The sequence below is a fragment of the Cebus imitator genome, unplaced genomic scaffold (assembly GCF_001604975.1).
Source record: "Cebus imitator isolate Cc_AM_T3 unplaced genomic scaffold, Cebus_imitator-1.0 Scaffold516, whole genome shotgun sequence".
NCBI lineage: Eukaryota > Metazoa > Chordata > Mammalia > Primates > Cebidae > Cebus > Cebus imitator.
Window position 1 is genome coordinate 1,361,091 of NW_016107831.1, and position 21,495 is coordinate 1,382,585.

The 21,495-nt window shown below is 33.8% G+C and overlaps 1 protein-coding gene across 9 annotated transcripts in view; it reads left to right on the forward strand.

Annotated features, from left to right (window-relative positions):
• The window catches only part of NLGN1 (neuroligin 1), a 901,657-nt gene extending 880,507 nt beyond the window's left edge, over positions 1-21,150 (forward strand). For 6 of the 9 annotated variants that reach the window (XM_037733329.1, XM_037733328.1, XM_037733327.1 and 3 more), the window contains 3 exons: positions 8,958-9,170; positions 13,435-14,224; positions 15,041-21,150. In XM_037733329.1, coding sequence (XP_037589257.1) covers positions 8,958-9,170; positions 13,435-14,224; positions 15,041-15,863 — 1,826 coding nt within the window. In that variant the 3' untranslated portion in view covers positions 15,864-21,150. The remainder of the gene's footprint in view (positions 1-8,957; positions 9,171-13,434; positions 14,225-15,040) is intronic. The other 3 variants (XM_037733330.1, XM_037733331.1, XM_037733332.1) reach the window with 1 other exon arrangement.
• Positions 21,151-21,495: the final 345 nt, after the last annotated feature.

A 21,495-nucleotide genomic window follows, 5' to 3' on the forward strand; every position in this document is an offset into this window, starting at 1 on the left:
ACCTATTTTAAAAGGGGTTCTGTCATTCAATTCTAAAAAGAAAAAAAAAAAAAAGAAACTTAAACAAGTTTATAAGAAAATATCTACCCGATTAAACAGTGGGCAAAATACATGAGCAGACACTTCTCAAAGGAAGACATACATGCAGCTAGCAAACATCTGAAAAAAACCTCATAATCACTGGTCATTAGAGAACTACAAATAAAAACCACAATGAGATACCATCTCACACCAGTCAGACTGATGATTATTAAAACTTCAAAAAACAGCAGATGCTGGTAAGATTGTGGAGAAAAAAGAATGTTTTTACACTGTTGATGGGAGTGTAAATTAGTTTAATCATTGTGAAAGAGAGTGTGGCAATTCCTTAAAACCCTATGGGCAGAAATACCATGTGACTTTGTATTTTTTTAAGTAAAAATGGATGAGTGTCTTATTCTACTTAATGAAATGGACGATAATAAAGAAAATGTCAGATTTAGTTAGTTGATTATAGCCAGAGTATTTTTACACCACATATTAAGCGCCCTGCATACCAAAAACTTTATCTCTTTTAATAATGATAATTTTATGGGGTGGATGCTATTACTAATATTGTCTATTAGGAAACTAAGACTCAGAGAGACTAATTTACACAGTAATTTGCTCACAAACCTGTGTTAGTCTGTTTGTGTTGCTATAAAGGAACCTAAGGCTGGGGGATTTATACAGAAAAGAGATTTGTTTGGCTCATGGTTCTGCAGTCTATACAAGAAACATCACACCAGCATCTGCTTCTGGTGAGAGCCTCTGGCTTCCACTCATGGCAGGAGGCAGAGAAGAGCCACTGTGTCACATGAGGAGGGAAACAGGTCATTCATGAAGGATCTGCTCCCATTACCCAACCTCCTCCGAATAGGTCCCTCCTCCAACAGTGGGGATCAAATTTCAACATGAGATTTGGAGGAGACAGATGCAAACTATGTCAGCATCCTGGTTATCCTACTAAGTCTGACTCTTTTAGTGTGGACTAACTGTTGGGGAAATCTCAACAGCCTCTCAAACTTTAGGACCTTGGCCCATATTCTAGACAAATATTCGGAGATAGCCTACTGGGCCATGTGTCCTCTAATATCAGATAAGCCCCACCCCAGATTGTCGTGTTTTCCTCTCGTCAAAGCTAATGCCACCCACACTGCATCTGGTACTTTCCCTCAAGATTGGCTGCTGAGAGGGTTTTTCCTAAGTTCTCACCTCATAGCTGCCATCTAAGAAAGATACATAGACCTCTTTCATTTGGAAGTTTAATTGTTAGTCTTCTGTGTTAATAGAAAATTATAACATATTAATGCTATCCTTCATTCAGCAAACATGTATGTAATAACAATTTGGGGACAAGTAAAGTGGATAGAGCTTCTAGTCTAGAAAAAATATAAAGAACATGAATAACTTATAAATACTACATTACAAAGCACACATACACATATGCATAGGTTACAATGGGAGCACTTAAGATTAAACAGTTAGAAAATTACAAAATTTGTATAGTTTCCATTGTTCCAGAAGCTACACAGTATATTCTGAAGTATATAGTTCCTGAGGACCTTTCTTATATGATAGACATTGTCATTTCTTCAATGTCATGCTTTGAAGTACACTATGTCTTTAAATCACTAGACATATTCTCACACATTCAGAGTAATTAGAAATGAAGAATGTGATTTCTTTTGACTCAAAAGCCCTTTTAGGAGGGGTATTTCTTCTTTTTTCACTTCTTTGGGAGAGCAGTTATTCAAAATGCATAAGAACTTTGTAAAATTTAATACCAGGTTTGCTGTCCAAATACACATAGATAGGAAGTACACAGTAGCCTCAATCAGGGAGTGCTGGATAAGCTTTTCTTAAGACACACACCAAGAAAACGCTAACAGCCTTAAATTGGGATGAAAAATATGGGTTTGATGATGGGAGCTGAGGATTGCTTTTTCCTTAGTATCTTGGGCGATTTTTGAAATGGGAATGGTATACATGATTCAGAGCTAAGTAAATCAGGGCCCTTTTTCCTAGCCATTACTACCTAAATTGGGAACAAATCTGTTTAAAATAAATATTTTGGCCTTATTTGGGAGAAGGAGTCACTAAATGTTAATATTGAGTGTAATATAGCAGGAACATTCTCACCTCTTTATCTTGGAGATGGTGAAACTTTGGAATTTGAAAACTGAAAACCAAAGAAATATCTGTAAGTTTTTCTTTCCAGGCATCTATTTACAGTCATCTTCTTCTTTCCCACTGTACTCCCCTGTCTCCAGCTGTGGGTGATCAGAAGCCATGGCTGGTAACACAATGTGTTATTTCTGAGACAAGTCATTAAAGAGCAAATTATCTTAGAACAAATTAGTAAGTAGATTCACCGAAACATAAAATTTTGGAAATACCACCAAGTCGTATGATGTTAAGATATTAACCTCATTTCAGAGCCAAGTGTTTTTCCAGAGGATACAGACAAAAAGGAAATTATTTGTACTTTGTCCTTCATTGCTTTCTAAGAAGAATTTAGACAGTAGCTTACAAGGGAACACAATAGCAGGGCAGCTAGCTATATATGGTGAATAATTAAATGGCATGTGTGTGTTCTTTTCCCAAATTACAGACGCCAAGTTGTCCAATTTGGATAATTTTTATTAGATGGTAAAAAAATTGACATTAAATTTATCATTGTGACCATTTTTACATATACAGTTCAGTAACTACTAATATATTGATATGTTAATATACTAAGTATATTCACATTGTTTAGCAACAGATCTCTAGAACTTTTTCATACAGCACTAAAACTCTATACTCATGAAATACCAATACCCCCTTCCTCTCTTTCCACAGCTCTTGGTAATTACCTTTCTAATTTCTGTTTCTATTATTTTGACTATTTTAGATCTTTCCTATGAGTAGAATCCTACAGTATTTGCTTTTTTTGTGACTGGCTTTATTTCACATGGCATATTGTCTCTAGAGGCTCATCTGTGTAAGAGCATGTAACAAGATTTGCTTCTTTTTTAAAGCTACATAATATTCCATCATATGTGTATTATCTTTATCTGTATTTTCTTTATACATTCATCTATAAATAAACACTTGGGTTGCTTCCTCTTAGCTATTACAAATAGTGCTTAGATGAACATGGACTTACACATTTCTTGTTGGGAACCTACTTTGAATTCTTTTGTGTACATACCCAGAAGAAGGATGCTGAATCATATTCTAATCCTCTGTTTAATTTTTTGAGGAATCTCAATACTATTTTTTATAAGGGCCAAATGTTTTACATTCCCACCAAAACAAGGGTTGCAAATCTTCTACATTCTTGCCAACACGGAGTATTACCTATTGCTTGATAGTAGCCATCCTATGGGTATGAAGGGCTAGCACAGTGTGGGTTTGGTTTGCATTTTTTAATCATTAGCAATGTTGAATATCTTTTCATGTGTTTATCATGCATTTGTATATCATTTTGAAGAAATGTCTATTTAGGTCCTTCGCCCATTTTTTAATTAGGATATTTGTGGTTTTTGGTTGTTGTCTTGTTGTAAACATTTCTGGATATGAAATGCTTTATCAGACGTATTATTTGCAACTGATTTCTCCCATTCTGTTGGTTTCCTTTCACTCTGTCAGTTGTTTTTTTAATGTGCAAATGTTTTGATGTTTGGTGTAGTCTTATTTTTTATTTTGTTTCCTATGCTTTTAGTTTAATATCCAAGAAAACACTGCCAAATCTAATTTCCTGAAGTGCTTAATCTATGTTTTATTTTAGGAGTTTAATAGTTTTGTTTTGGTTTTGTTTTGAGTTAAATTTTTATATAGTGTATGCTGAGAGTCCAATTTTATTGTCCTGTAAATAGTTACACAGTTTTCCCAACATCATTTATTAAAGAAACTGTTCTTTTGCCATTGTATAGTCTTGGAACCTTTGTCAAGAATCATTTGGCCATGTATGCTTAATTTTAGGGATTATAATACATTCTATCTTAAATAACTTTGACTCAAAAAGAAATAAAGGGAAACTAATAATATTCTAGCATAAAGAGTTTATTTTCATATAGCTGTGTTACCCCATTAGAGGAGAATATTTTTCAAATGTGAGTACTGACAGAAGAGAGGCTTCCTTGCTGAAAGTTTGTAGGTTAATTGACTAATTAGAAGGATTTCAAGGGTCTAAGAAGAAAAGAGGAGGACTTGGAATAAGTCCGTGACATGAAGTTTAAAGCTGAAGACAGAGACAGAATGCAGAAAAAGACATGCCTGGACTTGGCCACTGAAAAGATAAGGAGAGTTAAGACATAGAATTTCTAGTCAGATTTTTAGCATGAAAATAAATAAAACCTTGAAAAATTCAAGGTTTTATTTCCACAGTTTTAAATTCTTTTATATTTAAGCTGCAAAGTCCTCAATGAGCTATTTTTCTGATCCATATTCCCAAGTCCCTAGAAGGTGTCTAACTATCAGTCAGAGTCTCATGTCTGCAAGGCTGGCTCTTTAATACTCAGTATGGTCTCTATTTTAAAATACAATGTGACTCAAAGAACAAACCACAGTCATCTGTATCCAGGCAACAGCATTGATAAACACTGCAAATTTCTTTCCTACTTTATAGCTTGAGCTACCTAAGGAATATTCTATTCTATTCAGTGTTTCTAGAAATTAACAACTGTAAACATAGACACTCAACTATGCCTCCCTTAAAAATGGAGGAAGCAAAGCTATAGTATAGAACCACTGTCATCTTAAATTTCTGACATCCTACATGTCATCTCAAATGTAAACAGTCTGCATTTTTTTTAACATTCTAATGATATTTGTACGTGGTTGTTTGGTTGTATTATAAGAGACCTAAGTATAAATTGGGTTAACCAATAAACTGCAGGGCTACCGCCTGACAATTTAAATTAGTTCCTTTCACACTTCTTAGGGTCTGCCTATTAGAGAGTTATCTGAGTTCCATATACAACCGTAGCCCAACCCAATACCTTGGTCACAGTAATTATCGGTTACTTATTTTCCCTTTGTCCAATGTATTTTAGGCCTGGTCTTATTTTTCCATTCCGAGAGCCTATGCACCCATGTTCAATTACCTGGTTTCTCTCTAGCACTTGAAACTAACTCTAGTTGCCAGATCATGTAAAGAGAAAATTCAAGCTAAGCCTGCTCAGTGGATGTAATCAACTTAGTAGAACTGGTAGTTTCCTGTAGGAACCACAGATGGAAATGTTTTTTGATAGAATGAGTTTTTAGGTGGGAAGACTGGCATTAAATAAATTCTATTTGAACAAATAGGTGAATGACAATTGTAGTAGATATATGAACCAGTCAAATAATTTTTAGCATAATTGCAATTATGAATTTTGAGAGTTAGCCTTAAGTTTAAAATGACTAATTGTTAAAGTTTTATATCCCTGAGTCAAGTAAATTAAGCAGTTAAAATTTTTTTGGAAAATTTTGTACTTTTTTCTGAAAAGAAAGTTTGTTTTTATAATCATTATTTTTCTACTTTATAAAAATAATAGTGTGTCAATGTGTTATGACAATAATTAGTCACAGATTCTAGGAGTTTAAAATGAGGATCGAGAAAAGCCGGATTAAGTAGTGACTACCTGTTAGGAATGATTCAAGTGACATTAAAGGAAAAGCCTTCTTCTCCGAAGTAATCATGAAGTGATAACTCTGCAAAATTGAGTTCTCCCATGAATGGACTATAGTTGAGCATGTCAATGTAAAGTTTCAGCTAGAGTGATCTGAAATGGTTGTGCTGTTAAGGACGTAACAGCTAAGTCAATTTAAAAAGAACTTTAAATTACTACTTCACTAGATACCAAGGTATAAAGAAGGCTGTCAATGCACATCACTTGGGTAATTAGCAAACTGTATCTCTTTTGAGCAGCAATTTATTTAACTTTCCTCATTTTGTCCACTTAACCACAGAATGTTATTTGAATGTACTATCAGTAATCAAAAAATGTATGCAAGTACAGTATATATCTCCTTGCCAGGTCTGAAGACATGTGATTTGATTGGTCAGCTGGCCTTAATAAAGACAGTTGTTGTTAGTTCCTAATATAAAACACAACGTGGTCCTCTAAATTCATGCTAATGATTATTTAGTTTCAGACAGGTGGGATAGATAGATAGACAGATGATAGATAGATGATAGACAGACAGATAGATAGATAGATAGATACAGACAGATAACAACATACACGTGAAAAAACACTAGAATCAGGAGTAAAAAAAATTCAGTACTGAAGGGTAAAAACGGAGCTTGACTGAATACTCCTGGACATTTTGAGACTACAAAACAATAGCTTCTACCCAATGATTTACTCTATTTTCCATGCTGTGGTTTAATAACAAGATTTTTGAATTGAATTGATTTTGTTTAAAACTTTTTCTTGAATATATTACAAAGCTCCTTTAGACTATATATAGAGTAGAAGTTACTCCTCAGAGACAATATGTTTTAACAGTACTGTTACAGAAACACAAAGCTATTTGACTGAAGAGTGCATCTGTACCTGGGATTATACAGGGGATACAATTTAGTTAATGTAGAAATAATTGGCTAATTACCATGGTTCCCTACATGCTACACATTGAATGATGATTATTTTATGAGTACGTCAATTCCATATGAACATAAAGATTTATTTGAATGTAACTGGAGTAATTCAATATTATTTTGAGAGGAGTTAAATATGAATCCTCATTTTGCACTGAGGGACATAAACTATATTCAGAAACCAAAGTTTTTCTGAATATATTAATGATATAGAGTTATAGATAATAAATTATGAGGTTGGCGTTAAGGATATTGCAGTTTTTGCAATTACTTTTAAATGGCAAAAAAATGCAATACTTTTGCACCAACCTAGTAACAAGAGTATTATGTTCTTATTCTTTCACTCACCCTCTCTCTCTGTTTCTCCCTCTCTCTCTCTGTCTCACACACAGCCCTCCTTTTTCCTTCAAGAATTTTTTCTATCTAATGTACAGTGATCCTTCCATAATATTGTTTTCAGAGTTCATGCCAATAGTCTGTCTTTGTAGACCAAAACATTTGTAAGACAATCTTTCAGAAATTTAAAGTAATGGTTCTGTCTTATGTCAAAGTTCATGTAATAGCAAACAGAGTTAAAAGTGTTCCCTGCTATGCTTCTGTTTTGTATTTTATTACCCTTTAATTTATATGAATATTGAGTATTTGAAAATGCTTTTAAGAAGACACCATGAAAATTTCCTTAAATTATTATGCAAATGCAATAAAAGAGAAGGGTATTACCAGAAAAATTTGTTTACTTGAACTGTATTTATTTAAACATTAATATCAAGGAAAGTTAACATTTTCAGGATCACACACACACACACACACACACACACACAATGAATTAGATACTGCAGTTTTATTTCTTGAAATATTTGATCTTGTAGGAAAAAAAGAATTAAGCACTTTCATTTCTTCAACTTTTTCAAAATTATTCAGGAGTATTTGTCTTCATCTATTCCTTTCTACAATGATCCTAAAGAATTTCTTGTCCATGTGTTCAGTTTGGTTATGGATTTATTTGCAACCCTGATAGGTAGTGTTATTATGGTTTTCATTTCATAAATGTAATCTATGTCCTAGCTTACTTTATAAAGAGATGTATTTCAAATTGAATAAAATAATTTTTACCACAAACATTGACCTATTATGTTGTTTCTATCCTAAGTCTCCAATAAGATAACTAATTTTTTAAAATTACTTCTATAAACTTGTTGAAATTAGAAATTACATCCCTGAATATAATCAATTTATAACTAATAGGACTCTAAATATTCTCTACATAATATAAAATAGTCCATAAGATGGAGTATTTTATGAAACACTTTCTACATTTTCATTTATACTAAATGAAAAAATATATTAGAGAACAGATGTTTGTTTAACAAGTTATAATGAACACACTATAAAAACTACTAAGTCAGCTGAATGAGTGAATATGTTTAAGATACTGCTACAGTAATATATTTGACTCTCCTTTCTACAACTTTCAAATGTAAAACAATTACTCGGATCTTAATGCCACAATATTTTTTCTGTCCTTCTTTTTTTTTCAATTGCCCTTGCCATTCTGTCAGTGCAGATCCTTAAACTTTCTCCTCTGCTGCCGTTTTCTCTCCTCCTCATTTTCAGATTTACCACATTTTCCTACGCATTTTCAGGCTTACTATAAAGCAGAGCTTTGAGCATTTCAGAAATATGTGTCTGAACTTTTTAAAAAAACCTCAATTATTCTACACCATTTGCTAATTGAGAAGCTCCCCTCAGTTTGGCATTTAAAGTAGTGTTAAATGTGGCTTCCAGTCACCCTTGGCACGGTAATTCTTTCTTAATCATTGATAAAAAATGTGCATATTCATGTGCATGAAGAGTTGTATATAATTTTATGGAGTTTACAGAACCTTTCTCTACAGGTCTTAGAGAAATGCCTGCCTGCTGTACACATTTCCATCCTGCCACTCTGCCCCAAGCACCTAACATTCCAACCATGTTTGATGACAAGCAACTTGAGGACAGACATGGTGTTTTCTGCAAAATGCACATTCACATAAGCCCCACGATACTATCCAAATGTCTCCACCGAGTAACTTGACCCCTGGAACGTCTTTCCTGAGGTTTTCAGAATGTTTGCATTCCCTTTATCTGCCCCAGTTATCTGTTACCTGGAAAAGTTGGGAGGCATTTGGGGAAGATAAATGTCATTTTTCAGATTTCACCCACTATTATTTTTGCTAAAGTAAATTCTTTTTTTACTTGGAAAATAATTTTTACTAATGAACTTGGACTGTGCTTACCTTGATTAATACAGGCATCATTTATTTAAATTTGATGTCTATTTGATTCATGTCAGCTCAAAAGTGTTTTCTAAATTTATGTTTTTCAGGTTTCTTGAGTACAGGGGATCAGGCTGCAAAAGGGAACTATGGACTTCTTGATCTCATACAAGCTTTAAGATGGACTAGTGAAAACATTGGATTCTTTGGTGGTGACCCCTTAAGAATCACTGTTTTTGGATCTGGTGCTGGGGGTTCATGTGTCAATCTGCTGACTTTATCCCATTATTCTGAAGGTAACCGTTGGAGCAATTCAACCAAAGGTATTATGCAGGTTGCAAATTTTGACAATTTTGGTGTCTGCATGCCACCACCATCAGTAGTATGTGATGCTCTGTATATTTCTCTGTTCAAACTGAGTGTTAGATTGAACTCAATAACTGTTTAAAGCTTTGTTTCTTCAGCTTTTCTGTGCATGTTTAAATTTTCGTCAAACTCTTCTCTTTGTCTCCTGTGGAGCTTGGTAAGGATGCCCTTTCAAGCACACTTCAGAATAGTCAGCATTACAGTCATTCTTCTTTCCTTCAGAGGGTGATTTGAGGAAAAATCAGACAAAGACGTTCTACAGTTCTGTCATCTTTTTTTATTCAGTGATCAAAATCAAAGATGAGCCTTTTTAAATGCAGGAATTGTATATAATCTGTTTTCAAGACAATAGACATTTAAACCCTTTATTAGTATGACACGGTCCTAAGCTAGTTTGTCTGAAAACATGTGATTTCACTTGTTGTCTGAGTACAGAATGGATTGTTGATTATTTTGCATGCATGATCCAAAATTGTCAAAGCATCAAGGTCACTGGTAGAGCTTTTGATTCAAAAGAAAAATACATTTAATTTAGTGTTTTTTCCATTTTTAACTCCAAAAGCATTATTTTTTCCCCTAAACTTGGCAAGGCAGCATGGCGTGTTGAGGCTGCTGAAATCCATGAAATATTTTTCTGATTTCTGTTTTCTGGCTTTGACATATTTTTCCCAAAGTGCCTGTCCAAGGCTTACCATGTTGTTCTTCAGGAACTCCATCTCCATTTTACTATGCATTTAATCACTCATTCCATCTGCATTATTAATTTGAAATTTCACAAGAGTATTGTTGAAGAAATTTGCAAAGCAACTACTTTTTCTGCATTATTTATGTAAAACAGGAAGACAGAGAATATATAAAAAATAGACCAGGTTTTAATTTCTGATTTTTTTATTGTCATTGTATACACATGAAGAAAATATATACTGTCAAGTATAATTCATGCAGCATCTTTATTTGTAAGGTTGAGTTTTGTGATAGGAGCACCAGACATATGACATTTTATTTTGGTATCAAAAACACATGAATGTTTAATTTCAAAAGGTCAGCCAGTCATTAAATGAGTATATATATATATATATATAAACAGTTACCACTGTTGAGTAACCGTTTACCACTTCAGCCATCAGTTGAAGACCAGCAGTCCTAGGTAAACTAACTGACTCACCTCTGAACTAACTGACTCACCTCTGAACTAACTAACTGACTCACCTCTGAACTAACTGACTCACCTCTGAACTGACTCACCTCTGAACTAACTAACTGACTCACCTCTGAACTAACTGACTCACCTCTGAACTGACTCACCTCTGAACTAACTAACTGACTCACTAACTGACTCACCTCTGAACTGACTCACTAACTCATAGTTTTATTTATTAAACTATGTTAATAAATTAAGTCTATATATGATTCTCCTATATATATATATATATATAGGAGAATCATATATAGACTTAATTTATTAACATAGTTTATATAGCATTTCATTTATATTAGCACAATTCTGATTCAAGATGCCAAAATAACACAGGTGAACATTTCCAAGAGAGATTTCATCTGTAAAGAAATGGCTTATTTTGAAATAATAAACAGCATTTCTTTAATTAAACGATTAGGTTGTTCTAACCTCAGTATTTTATTAATGCCACTATGTAGTTATGGCAACATTAAGCCACCTATATGGATTTCTCAGGGTCCTTTGACCAAAAATTGACATCAAAACCAATTTTGGCTAGTATCAAACTGGCACTGGTTTCAGAGGTGAGTCAGTTAGTTCAGAGGTGAGTCAGTTAGTTCAGAGGTGAGTCAGTTAGTTAGTTCAGAGGTGAGTCAGTTAGTTAGTTCAGAGGTGAGTCAGTTAGTTCAGAGGTGAGTCAGTTAGTTCAGAGGTGTGTCAGTTAGTTCAGAGGTGAGTCAGTTAGTCAGAGGTGAGTCAGTTAGTTAGTTCAGAGGTGAGTCAGTTAGTTCAGAGGTGAGTCAGTTAGTTCAGAGGTGAGTCAGTTAGTTTACCTAGGACTGCTGGTCTTCAACTGATGGTTGAAGTGGTAAACGGTTACTCAACAATGGTAAATGGTTACTCAAACAATTGAAAATACAGCATTTTCTTATATACTTCAGGAAATCTGTATATAAGAAAAAGACATGAACTTAGGTTTGGCCTAAACCAATCTCCAGACTGAGCTGCCTGACTTTACCAGGAGATGCTCAAAAGAGCTTTCGAAATCATCAAGCTGATTCTGCCTCCAGAATAGACATAGATTTTAAAGTGTAGACATAGATTTTAAAGGCAATAAACTCCACAAAGGGCTGCACCAGCGCTCAGGCTTGACCATGAGTCAACCCCATCTTGCAACCACATAAGAAGCACTTTCACTAATGATAAAATATATGGTGTTACCAATACCATCTTGGTGGCATATTTTAGGATATACTGAACATGATGTGCCTTTCCTTCGAAATCTTTATAGATATATTTAGTTAATGTCATTGAGTCCCTGAAATGGGAAAGAATATTACAGAAATCACCAGGGTTTTTTTAGTTATACAATTTTTATTTAATACAATATTTTCCTGAGCAAATGTGGATAAACCGCTACACAGTTTTTTGGGTTTTTTTTTTTTTTAATTTTTTGAGACAGAGTCTCGTTCTGTCACTAGGCACCAGGCTGGAGTGAAGTGGTGCCATCTCGGTTCACTGCAACCTCCACCTCCCAGGTTCAAGCAATTCTCCTGCCTCAGCCTCCTGAGTAGCTGGGATTACAGGCACACGCCACCACGCTCAGCTAATTATTTTTGTATTTTTAGTAGAGACGGGGTTTCACCATGTTGGCCAGGATGGCCTCGATCTCTTGACCTTGTGATCCGCCCGCCTTGGCCTCCCAAAGTGCTGGGATTACAGGCATGAGCCACCGCACCCAGCCACAGTTTTTTAAATTATCTGTATTTGTATCATTTGCTCTTTCATACTTTGTTCTAGTAAACTTAAAAAAGCTTATAAAGATGTCAGAAAACCAAAACAAATTTACATTAATATTGTCAAAATTTTTTAATACCTTTAGAATTATATGGGAACATGTTACAGACATGTTGAATATATAGGCATATTTGGTTAAAAAAAAATCTCAAAATTTCCTTCTAATTCAGACACTGCTTCAACACCTTTGTGAAAAGAGTTTTTATCTCATTAACACATATGGATAATTAAGCAAGTGTTTAAATAATTGAAGCACAAAGCTGTATTTGGAAATTGATAATGCATTTCAATATTTAAAAGAAAACAGATAAACTATAGTTTTAAAATAGGAATTTTATTAGAAAAATACCTTAATGAAAAGGTAAGATAAAGTGCATTTGTAAATTTGAATGACATGCAGCTCTTATCAAACTGCATAGGGAACCATCATTTACAACTCTTAAATGCAATTAAGTGAAAAGCAGTGAGCCATGTGCTTTTCATCTTTTGTGATAAAGGTAGTAGTGTACATTCAACAGTGGCAAAAGTTAAATCACCCCACACTAAATCTTTTGGCTGATGGTGTTTTCTTTAACCTAGTGAAAACACTTCAAATGTTATGTCTGCTTCTGAAAGTTGAATATTCAGCATACTATGTCTGACATGAAGATCTGGAAAGAGTATGTCTAAAGTGATATTCTGTTTTGTGTGAGTTTAGGGCCATCCCCAGGGTATAAACAAACAGCCAGCTCAAGTCATTGTGTGAGTCTTTAAAAATTCTTTTTCAAATAATATCTAGTTAAAACAAATACATAGAACTATTTCGAAGGAAGATGGACATAGCCAAACTGGAGGAAATATTCCAAGTGGACAATGCTGGAGAATTAAATAGGACAAGATTGGTCCCATCTGGTTAATGTTGATGATAATATAAGTATTTATACACTCAGTGAAGAACGTGTTTGAGACTTTTTACCACTACATCTTCTCCTTTTCTTCTTTCCTCCTACCTCTGTGAAACTCTGCAGTTTAGGCTTCTTGATCCCTAAGGCAGGTGCCACTCAAAGCACAAGACTTAGATCCACCTCTCTCATGCATTGTACCCTGTGGATGGCTTTGTGTCCTTCCCTTAAGCAAAAATGTCTCTACCTCCCTGTTTCTTGAGTTGTATCTGGGTTTTTATATACATGTCTAAAATATCAGATGTTACTGTTTTACCACAACATTACTCAAAGATCATCTGAAATTCTTTGTTGATTTTCCCATAGGACTTTTTCAACGAGCAATAGCTCAAAGTGGAACAGCCCTTTCCAGCTGGGCTGTTAGTTTTCAACCTGCAAAATATGCTAGAATGTTGGCCACAAAAGTTGGTTGCAATGTTTCAGATACAGTAGAGTTAGTGGAATGCCTCCAGAAGAAGCCTTACAAAGAACTTGTTGACCAAGATATTCAACCAGCTAGATACCACATAGCCTTTGGACCTGTGATTGATGGTGATGTAATACCAGACGACCCTCAGATACTGATGGAGCAAGGAGAGTTTCTCAACTATGATATAATGTTAGGAGTGAACCAAGGGGAAGGGTTAAAATTTGTTGAAAATATAGTAGATAGCGATGATGGTATATCAGCTAGCGATTTTGACTTTGCTGTTTCAAATTTTGTTGATAATTTATATGGATACCCTGAAGGCAAAGATGTTTTGAGAGAAACCATTAAGTTCATGTATACTGACTGGGCTGACCGTCATAACCCCGAAACCAGAAGAAAGACATTGTTGGCTTTGTTTACGGACCATCAGTGGGTGGCACCAGCTGTAGCCACAGCAGATCTTCACTCAAACTTTGGTTCACCTACGTACTTCTATGCCTTTTACCATCATTGCCAAACAGATCAGGTTCCAGCTTGGGCTGATGCAGCCCACGGAGACGAGGTTCCCTACGTACTGGGAATCCCCATGATTGGCCCGACAGAGTTATTTCCTTGCAATTTCTCCAAAAACGATGTGATGCTGAGTGCAGTTGTAATGACATACTGGACAAATTTTGCTAAAACTGGGTATGTACCTAAGGAATTAAGTTAATAAAAATGTTATCCTAACTACTTAAAAATAATAGATATTTGTGCCCGAATAATTTAATATCAGATTAATAACAGCAACATATTAAATTCCTTTATTCAAAATTAATTGTATATTATGGTGTTTTTAAAAGTCATTGCTTTATTATTTCTGGTGTTTTAGAAGCTTGTTAAGAAAGTACATATGTGAATTGCGTTACTTAATTACATCTGCTTTTGGTTTTTGAATTACACAGGGCTTACTGCTCAGCGGTAACAAGAATTATTTTATAGTGCTCTCTAATTCACAACACTCTTTAATCCTTCCAACTATCTTCTGAATCTGGCAAATCAGGTACTATTAATCCCACTTGACAAAAAACAGACCTGAGGCTCTGGGAACTTCATAGAGATGTTGACATGTCTGGTATATAGCAGAGTCTAGTCTCAAATCTTTATCTGCTTGTTTTCAAATCAAAAATCCTTTCCACTGTTCCATGTCATCTCTGCTAGTTTGCCTATGAAATGAATCATCTGGAAGTGAGTATTTAAATAATTCTTTAAAATCTTTGGATAGATAGTAGCCCATCTCAGCATAGGTAGAGAGAGCAAAGTGTGAGACATACTTGCCTTACGTTATCATCCATCTAACAATCTGCCTGCTAGAAGATTTATATTTTTAAATTGACCCAAGTTAATGTTAAAACACAATATAAAGCATTGCTGAGTCATCTCTTTAATTATTACATGTTAAAGTAGTGTCGTTTTAAGTAAAAAATAAAATAATTTTATTATAATTTATTTTTTCCTTCTTAGTGACCCAAATCAACCAGTCCCTCAAGACACGAAATTCATCCATACCAAACCCAACCGTTTTGAAGAAGTAGCATGGACCAGATATTCCCAGAAAGACCAACTTTATCTCCACATTGGATTAAAACCAAGAGTTAAAGAACATTACAGAGCCAATAAGGTAAACCTCTGGTTGGAGCTGGTACCTCATCTGCATAATCTCAATGACATTTCTCAGTATACCTCTACAACAACTAAAGTGCCATCAACTGACATCACTTTCAGACCTACGAGAAAAAATTCTGTACCTGTCACATCAGCCTTTCCCACTGCCAAGCAGGATGATCCCAAACAACAACCAAGTCCGTTTTCAGTGGATCAGAGGGACTACTCAACAGAGCTGAGTGTCACTATTGCAGTTGGAGCATCACTGCTGTTTCTGAACATCTTGGCCTTTGCAGCCCTGTACTACAAAAAGGATAAGAGGAGACATGATGTTCACAGGAGATGCAGCCCTCAGCGCACCACTACCAATGATCTAACCCATGCACAAGAAGAGGAAATCATGTCCCTCCAAATGAAGCACACTGATTTGGATCATGAATGTGAGTCCATCCATCCACATGAGGTGGTTCTTCGGACCGCCTGTCCCCCAGATTACACACTAGCTATGAGGAGGTCACCCGATGATGTTCCCTTAATGACACCCAACACCATCACAATGATTCCCAACACTATACCAGGGATTCAGCCCTTACACACATTCAATACATTTACTGGAGGACAGAACAATACTCTGCCCCATCCCCACCCCCACCCCCATTCACATTCAACAACCAGGGTATAGCCAGATAAGAGAAACAAACTATTTTTTTGATGGATTGCAGTAAACGATGACTGAAGATTCCTTGGCTTTCAACCTACAAGACTTAACTATTTAAATAAGGAGGAATATTATGTGAATATACATATCAAGAACTTTGGGGGTTTTGAAAAAAATGAATTGTATATATACCAATCAACTTCAAAAACAAATTTCAATTGCTTGAAGCAATTGTTCTGAATGATACTTTTTCATTCACATTCAAGAATTAATTTTTTGAAGATTTAAGTTACATAATGGAATTAGGCATGTGGAACACCAAACAGGAAAGAACTATGTCTGAAACATAAAAAATAAAAATAAAAAAAACAACGATGAATATGCACAAGGGACACACCAATGGAATGTCAGATAATTTTCACCCATTTTTATTTGGAGCCGTTTTATTGTGTAGACCATATTTACATATTTGGATAAGTACACAAAGCACCAATGCTGTTAATGGCCTTAGCAAAGGCTTATGCTGAAATTTGCCAGTAAAACAAAGAAGTTTAAAGACTGGCAGGTACAACATTATCACATAAGTGCTGTCAGTATAAAATTGTGGGGATAAAGGAAATGATATTTTTAGCACGATGTGCATGATAATTTATATGCTTGGTGGCTGTGCTGCTGATTAAGCCGTAATTAAAATTCTTCTCATCCCATTGGAGTTTTTAATAGAAGCTTCCTCCATCAATTGGCAGAACCTAAAGAAGATTTTAAGGGGCAAAAGTAATTACAATAAAATAATTCACAGTAGTTTCAATATAGAAGGAATTAGCTATTAAAGGTATTTGAAGAAACTATAGGTATAGTGGTGAATACTCGCTGATATGAATCCCAGAAAAAAATTTCCTGTTTTTAATGTTCTTTTCATTCCCATCTAGATAATGTATAACCCTAATTGGACATGTGGTACAGGATCTATAAATTGTTGTGATTTTTTTTTGTTACTCTGTATTTTGTTCCTTTTGGTAAGGTGAAGTGTGTCCAAAGAGTTACTTGCAACAGTCTTTCATGATATGAGGATGCCCCAGTATTACCACTCTGATTATAGTCCTGAGTTCATTGATTTACTCATGCTGCATGACAAAATGTTTACTAATAACAATTCATTATAAAGTTATGTCCCTCTTTACATCACTTATCTTTCTCACTGAGGTTCATTCACTGGAATTTACTCACGCAATCTCAGTAGAGTACAAAGTAGATACAGAACCTAGGAGAGTCAACACCTGGAGGATTTTAGTCTTATACATATGTGTGATTTTAAATGAATATTCTAAGACCACAGGAAACTCTTCATCCCCCTGTTGTTTACCAGTAACAGTATATCACAGACCTTTCCAAATGTTTGTATATGTAATCAGATGTACATTTATATTTAAAACAATGAGATGGACTTAAAGAGCACATCCTGATAAATACTTTCTCTCTTACCTGTACTATATTTCTATTAGACTAAAGTTATGTGATTTTTTTTTTACATTTTTTCAGATGACTAGCAATTTTGATAGTTTATAAGATAATGCAAAGAACTTTCTCTGACAAACTAACTGCAGTAACAGAAACCTTTCTTTTCAGTTACTCTTTTTCAAGAATGAAAGCTTATTATACAAAAAAATTGTATACTACTTGATGGAAACAACTTTGTACATCTTGGCCATGTCACTGGTCATTGTGTGAAATAAAGATAATCTGGATAAAGACTATTAGTCCAATGCTAAGAAACATGATCTTTGCTCATTAAAGAGCTAAAATGTTTATTGCTGTTTTGTCTTTCTTTAAAAAAAAAAAAAAAAAAAAAGGAAAAGAAAAACAAAGAAACATGACTGTCTCAGAGAGTAATATTTCTAGAGTAGACCAGTCGGGTTTTTGAAGACATACAGGTAACCTCCATAGAAAACACAACCATGTATTTAAAGGCAAGTCTCATCTAAGGTGAAACTCATAAAACTGTAATGTTGTGAATTTAAAAGTTCCATAAATTCATGAAAAAAAGACTAGCTCTGTGTTTTTAAATACCTCTTAGGTACCGATGTTGTAGAAATAAAGTGCCAATTGTTTTCAGCTAGAAACACAAGTTCCAATTCTGGTCATCAAGGAAAAGGTCTATTGAAAACAAATTTGCCATATTTTATAGAATACAACTAACTAGGCTCATAATATGAGGGTGATTAAACTACAATAAAGTAGTGAATAGAAAGTTGTCCTGCTAAAAGAATGTAAAAGTGCTGAGCAAGATATTAAACTGACACTAAAAGATAAAAATATATTTCAAGGAATTATTATAATCCCCCTGTCCAATTATTAGCTACCAAAAAATGTAGATATTGCTCCATAATTTTAAAAAAAAACCTCCGTTAGAAGCAAAACATCTTCAAAATTCAAAGTGATCTACATGCAGCATTTGAATGACACGGTTAGGCTTTTAGACTGTGAACTGCCAACGTACACAAGTAAAAAGAATTGTTTAGCATCTAAAATCTTGTTCAATTGGAACACTGTATTTTACTATGTTGATTAAACAAAACTCAAGAACAGAATAGAAATGACAACAAAATAAGATACAAATGAATACTTTCATATGCATTGCTTCATTTGGCAAAACCAAACATTCTATTAAATATCATGTTTTAACAATGGCCATATTTATATCTATCTACCAATTTATTGCTCTGCATTTATCAATCTACCTATATATAGCATAACTATATGCTACCATCATCTTTATATTAATTTAGGAAAATGATTTAGGAAAACAAAGCATAGCCCTATTATCTTCTCTAAATTAAGGTAGAGTAACTTTGTGGAAGATAAAGCAGCCTAGATTTTATTGCCGTTCTCAAGTCACTGGATAAAGTCGTGAATGAGTGTTAGTTGTTAGTTTTATAATTGCAGTCTCTAGTTTTCTGAATGAAAAAGAATGTCCCACATTATACAGAACATTAAGAATAGCTTTTAAAGCTGAAACATAATTTTTGTATGCAAGAAACATAAATATTGTTACTCAATTTTAGCCAATATGTTTAAATGTATTTATTTAGATAATTTTCTTTGAAAAACAATGTAAGTCACAAAATTAAAATAATATTTTTGGCATTATTTGTTAATTCAGATTTTCCTGCCTCAGATTAAAAATTAGGCAAGGCTTCTTATAATTTGTACAAACATTATACCAAAATGAACAGAATTTCATTGTTTTGCTGTTATATAAAATTTTTGCCAAATGTTTCCAACAGATTAATGTTTTAGAGTATGGGGTTAGAAAAACAAAAGTGACAAATTTCATAGTTTTAAATCTCTATTGAACATGTTGACTATGAACAAAATCTAATCTAATACCACAGATATATGACAAAGCTTATCATTAACTTTTTTCAAATTAGAAAATAATTTGCTAAAGCGTTAAAAATGTCTGATTTGGAGAAATCTCTCTGGCAGCTTAAAGCAGAAAATCTGAGCGTATGTTACTTTATTCCTCATTTCAAATATAGAAGTTGACCAAAATGACGCTTTATTTCAGACTTCCTGATCTGTACATGAAAACAGCAACAATGTTTTTTTAAAAAAATATTAACTGTATGTATAATACTAAAGAGGAAAACAGCACTAACTTTTTTAAAAAAGTGAAGTGCTGAAACTAAATTGTTATAACAACAGCTATTTCACCTCTTAGCATACTCATCCTACACACATATTAATAACAAAAAAATGATACAAAGAACGTGAGAAATGTGTCCCAGCTTTAAAGACACTACCACGTAGAAATTACTGGGATTCTTTTCTTTGGTGAGTTTCACAAAACAGTTTCACAGGATGAAATGATGAGTTAAATTCTTAAGAAGCTGTCAAATATGGTGGTCTTTTGATGTTAGTAATTTTGTTTTCTTCTGTGTTATTGGTTTAAAGTACTGACCTTTTCCTTCTTTCCAGTAATTAGTTGTTACAGACTATCACTTTTTAATGTGAGTGGAAATTAGATAATTTGGTTATACTTGTGAAAACATGCTTCCAAATAAATTCAATTAATGGGCACTTCCCTGCTGAGATTTTGTTATCATTCATTTAATTATCTTGTCAAGCTTTACTGTTACAACAAATGTTTTAGCTTTCTGGTCAATAAACTAAGGGAATTTCTCCAGTAGCCTTATATCTCTCCTGCACTTGATCTGATAGCAACATATCCTTCAAATTTCCATCAGAAGTCTCTAAAGAAATTTTCTACTGACGTGAAACTTTGGTGGCCAACTTGATCCTTTTTCTTAAGCATTGTGATTTTATTTTATTCTGGCACTTTGCTGTATATGTGTGTGGGCCAGAAATCAATTTCATTTGATAAGCGTTGTGGAGAATACAGACTGGAATAAACATGTGCAGGGCTTAAGTGCCTTTTCATCCGGAGATTTTATTTATAAAACTTAGCTTTTTTTTTTTTTTTAATTTTCAGAATCTGATAATTCAATTTAAAGAGTATAATAGGATGACTATATTATAAATTACAAATGGGAAAAGTTTATTTAGACAGTTTTACATTTAATTTGATTTAAAAAATAATATCAGATGGATCTAAATGGCTTCTGGGAAAGACTGAGGTAAATTTTTGAAAGTGACAATTATATAGTCATCTGACTTGATGGTACTTAAGAATAAAAATTCAAATCTCTAACAAACTTTAAAAGGTTTCCAAATAGTAAGTTTAATTTAGAAGAAGTCTGAAGCTATTAGAGCCAATCATATATTGGGTAGGTATATATATTTTTCTAGTCAGCTATTACATATACCACATAGTGTATATACTATGTGGTTTATATAACATTTATAATGGCCCATTCAAACTCATATACTTACAAATGACATTGTGTAACTTCCTACCTTTGTACTAATGTAACAGAATTTAGTCCTCTATGAAAGTCAAGCCAAAGTGGTAGCTGTTTGGAGTTGAAATGAATGATAACAATTAAAACTTTAAAGAAATTGGTAAAGATACAGTAACAAAAACTCAGCAGATAAATTTAAAACAAGGGACCATTTTTGAATGCCATTTTCAGAGTTGACATCTAAACTAGAAGGTGTATTTAAAAGGATTTTAGTAGTTTTGATTCATCCTTCCTCTGCATTCATATCATTTAGCAAATTAATGGGACATACGTCATGGTTTTTGTAAAAAAGACCATTGGGTTGTCATGATTCAGTTTGTGTTTGGACATCTTTGGCTTTCATTAAAAACATGTTTATTATCATGAATAAATATTACCATGTTTTCCAAGCTGTGTGGACTATTTTTAAACTCAGAAATAATTTCTTCTCTATTTGTCTCACACAAAAGCATTACTAACATAAGCATTTTCTTGCAAACTCTGTATTGCTTACACATCTGCTGACAGTTCTGGCTTAATAGAAACAATGATATTTTACGATGTTTTCACCTGTTGGTGAATGCAGCACAAAAATTTAGAGAATAGATTTGGGGAGTTTGGACACAACTTTTCAAAAAAGAGAGGGAGGAATGTAGGAGAAGGAGAAAGAAAAGAACGGAAAAAAAGGAGGAAGTATCAGAGAAAAAAGGAAGAAAAACTTCTCAGTTTTAAATTGGTGACTTTTTGCATCCAAA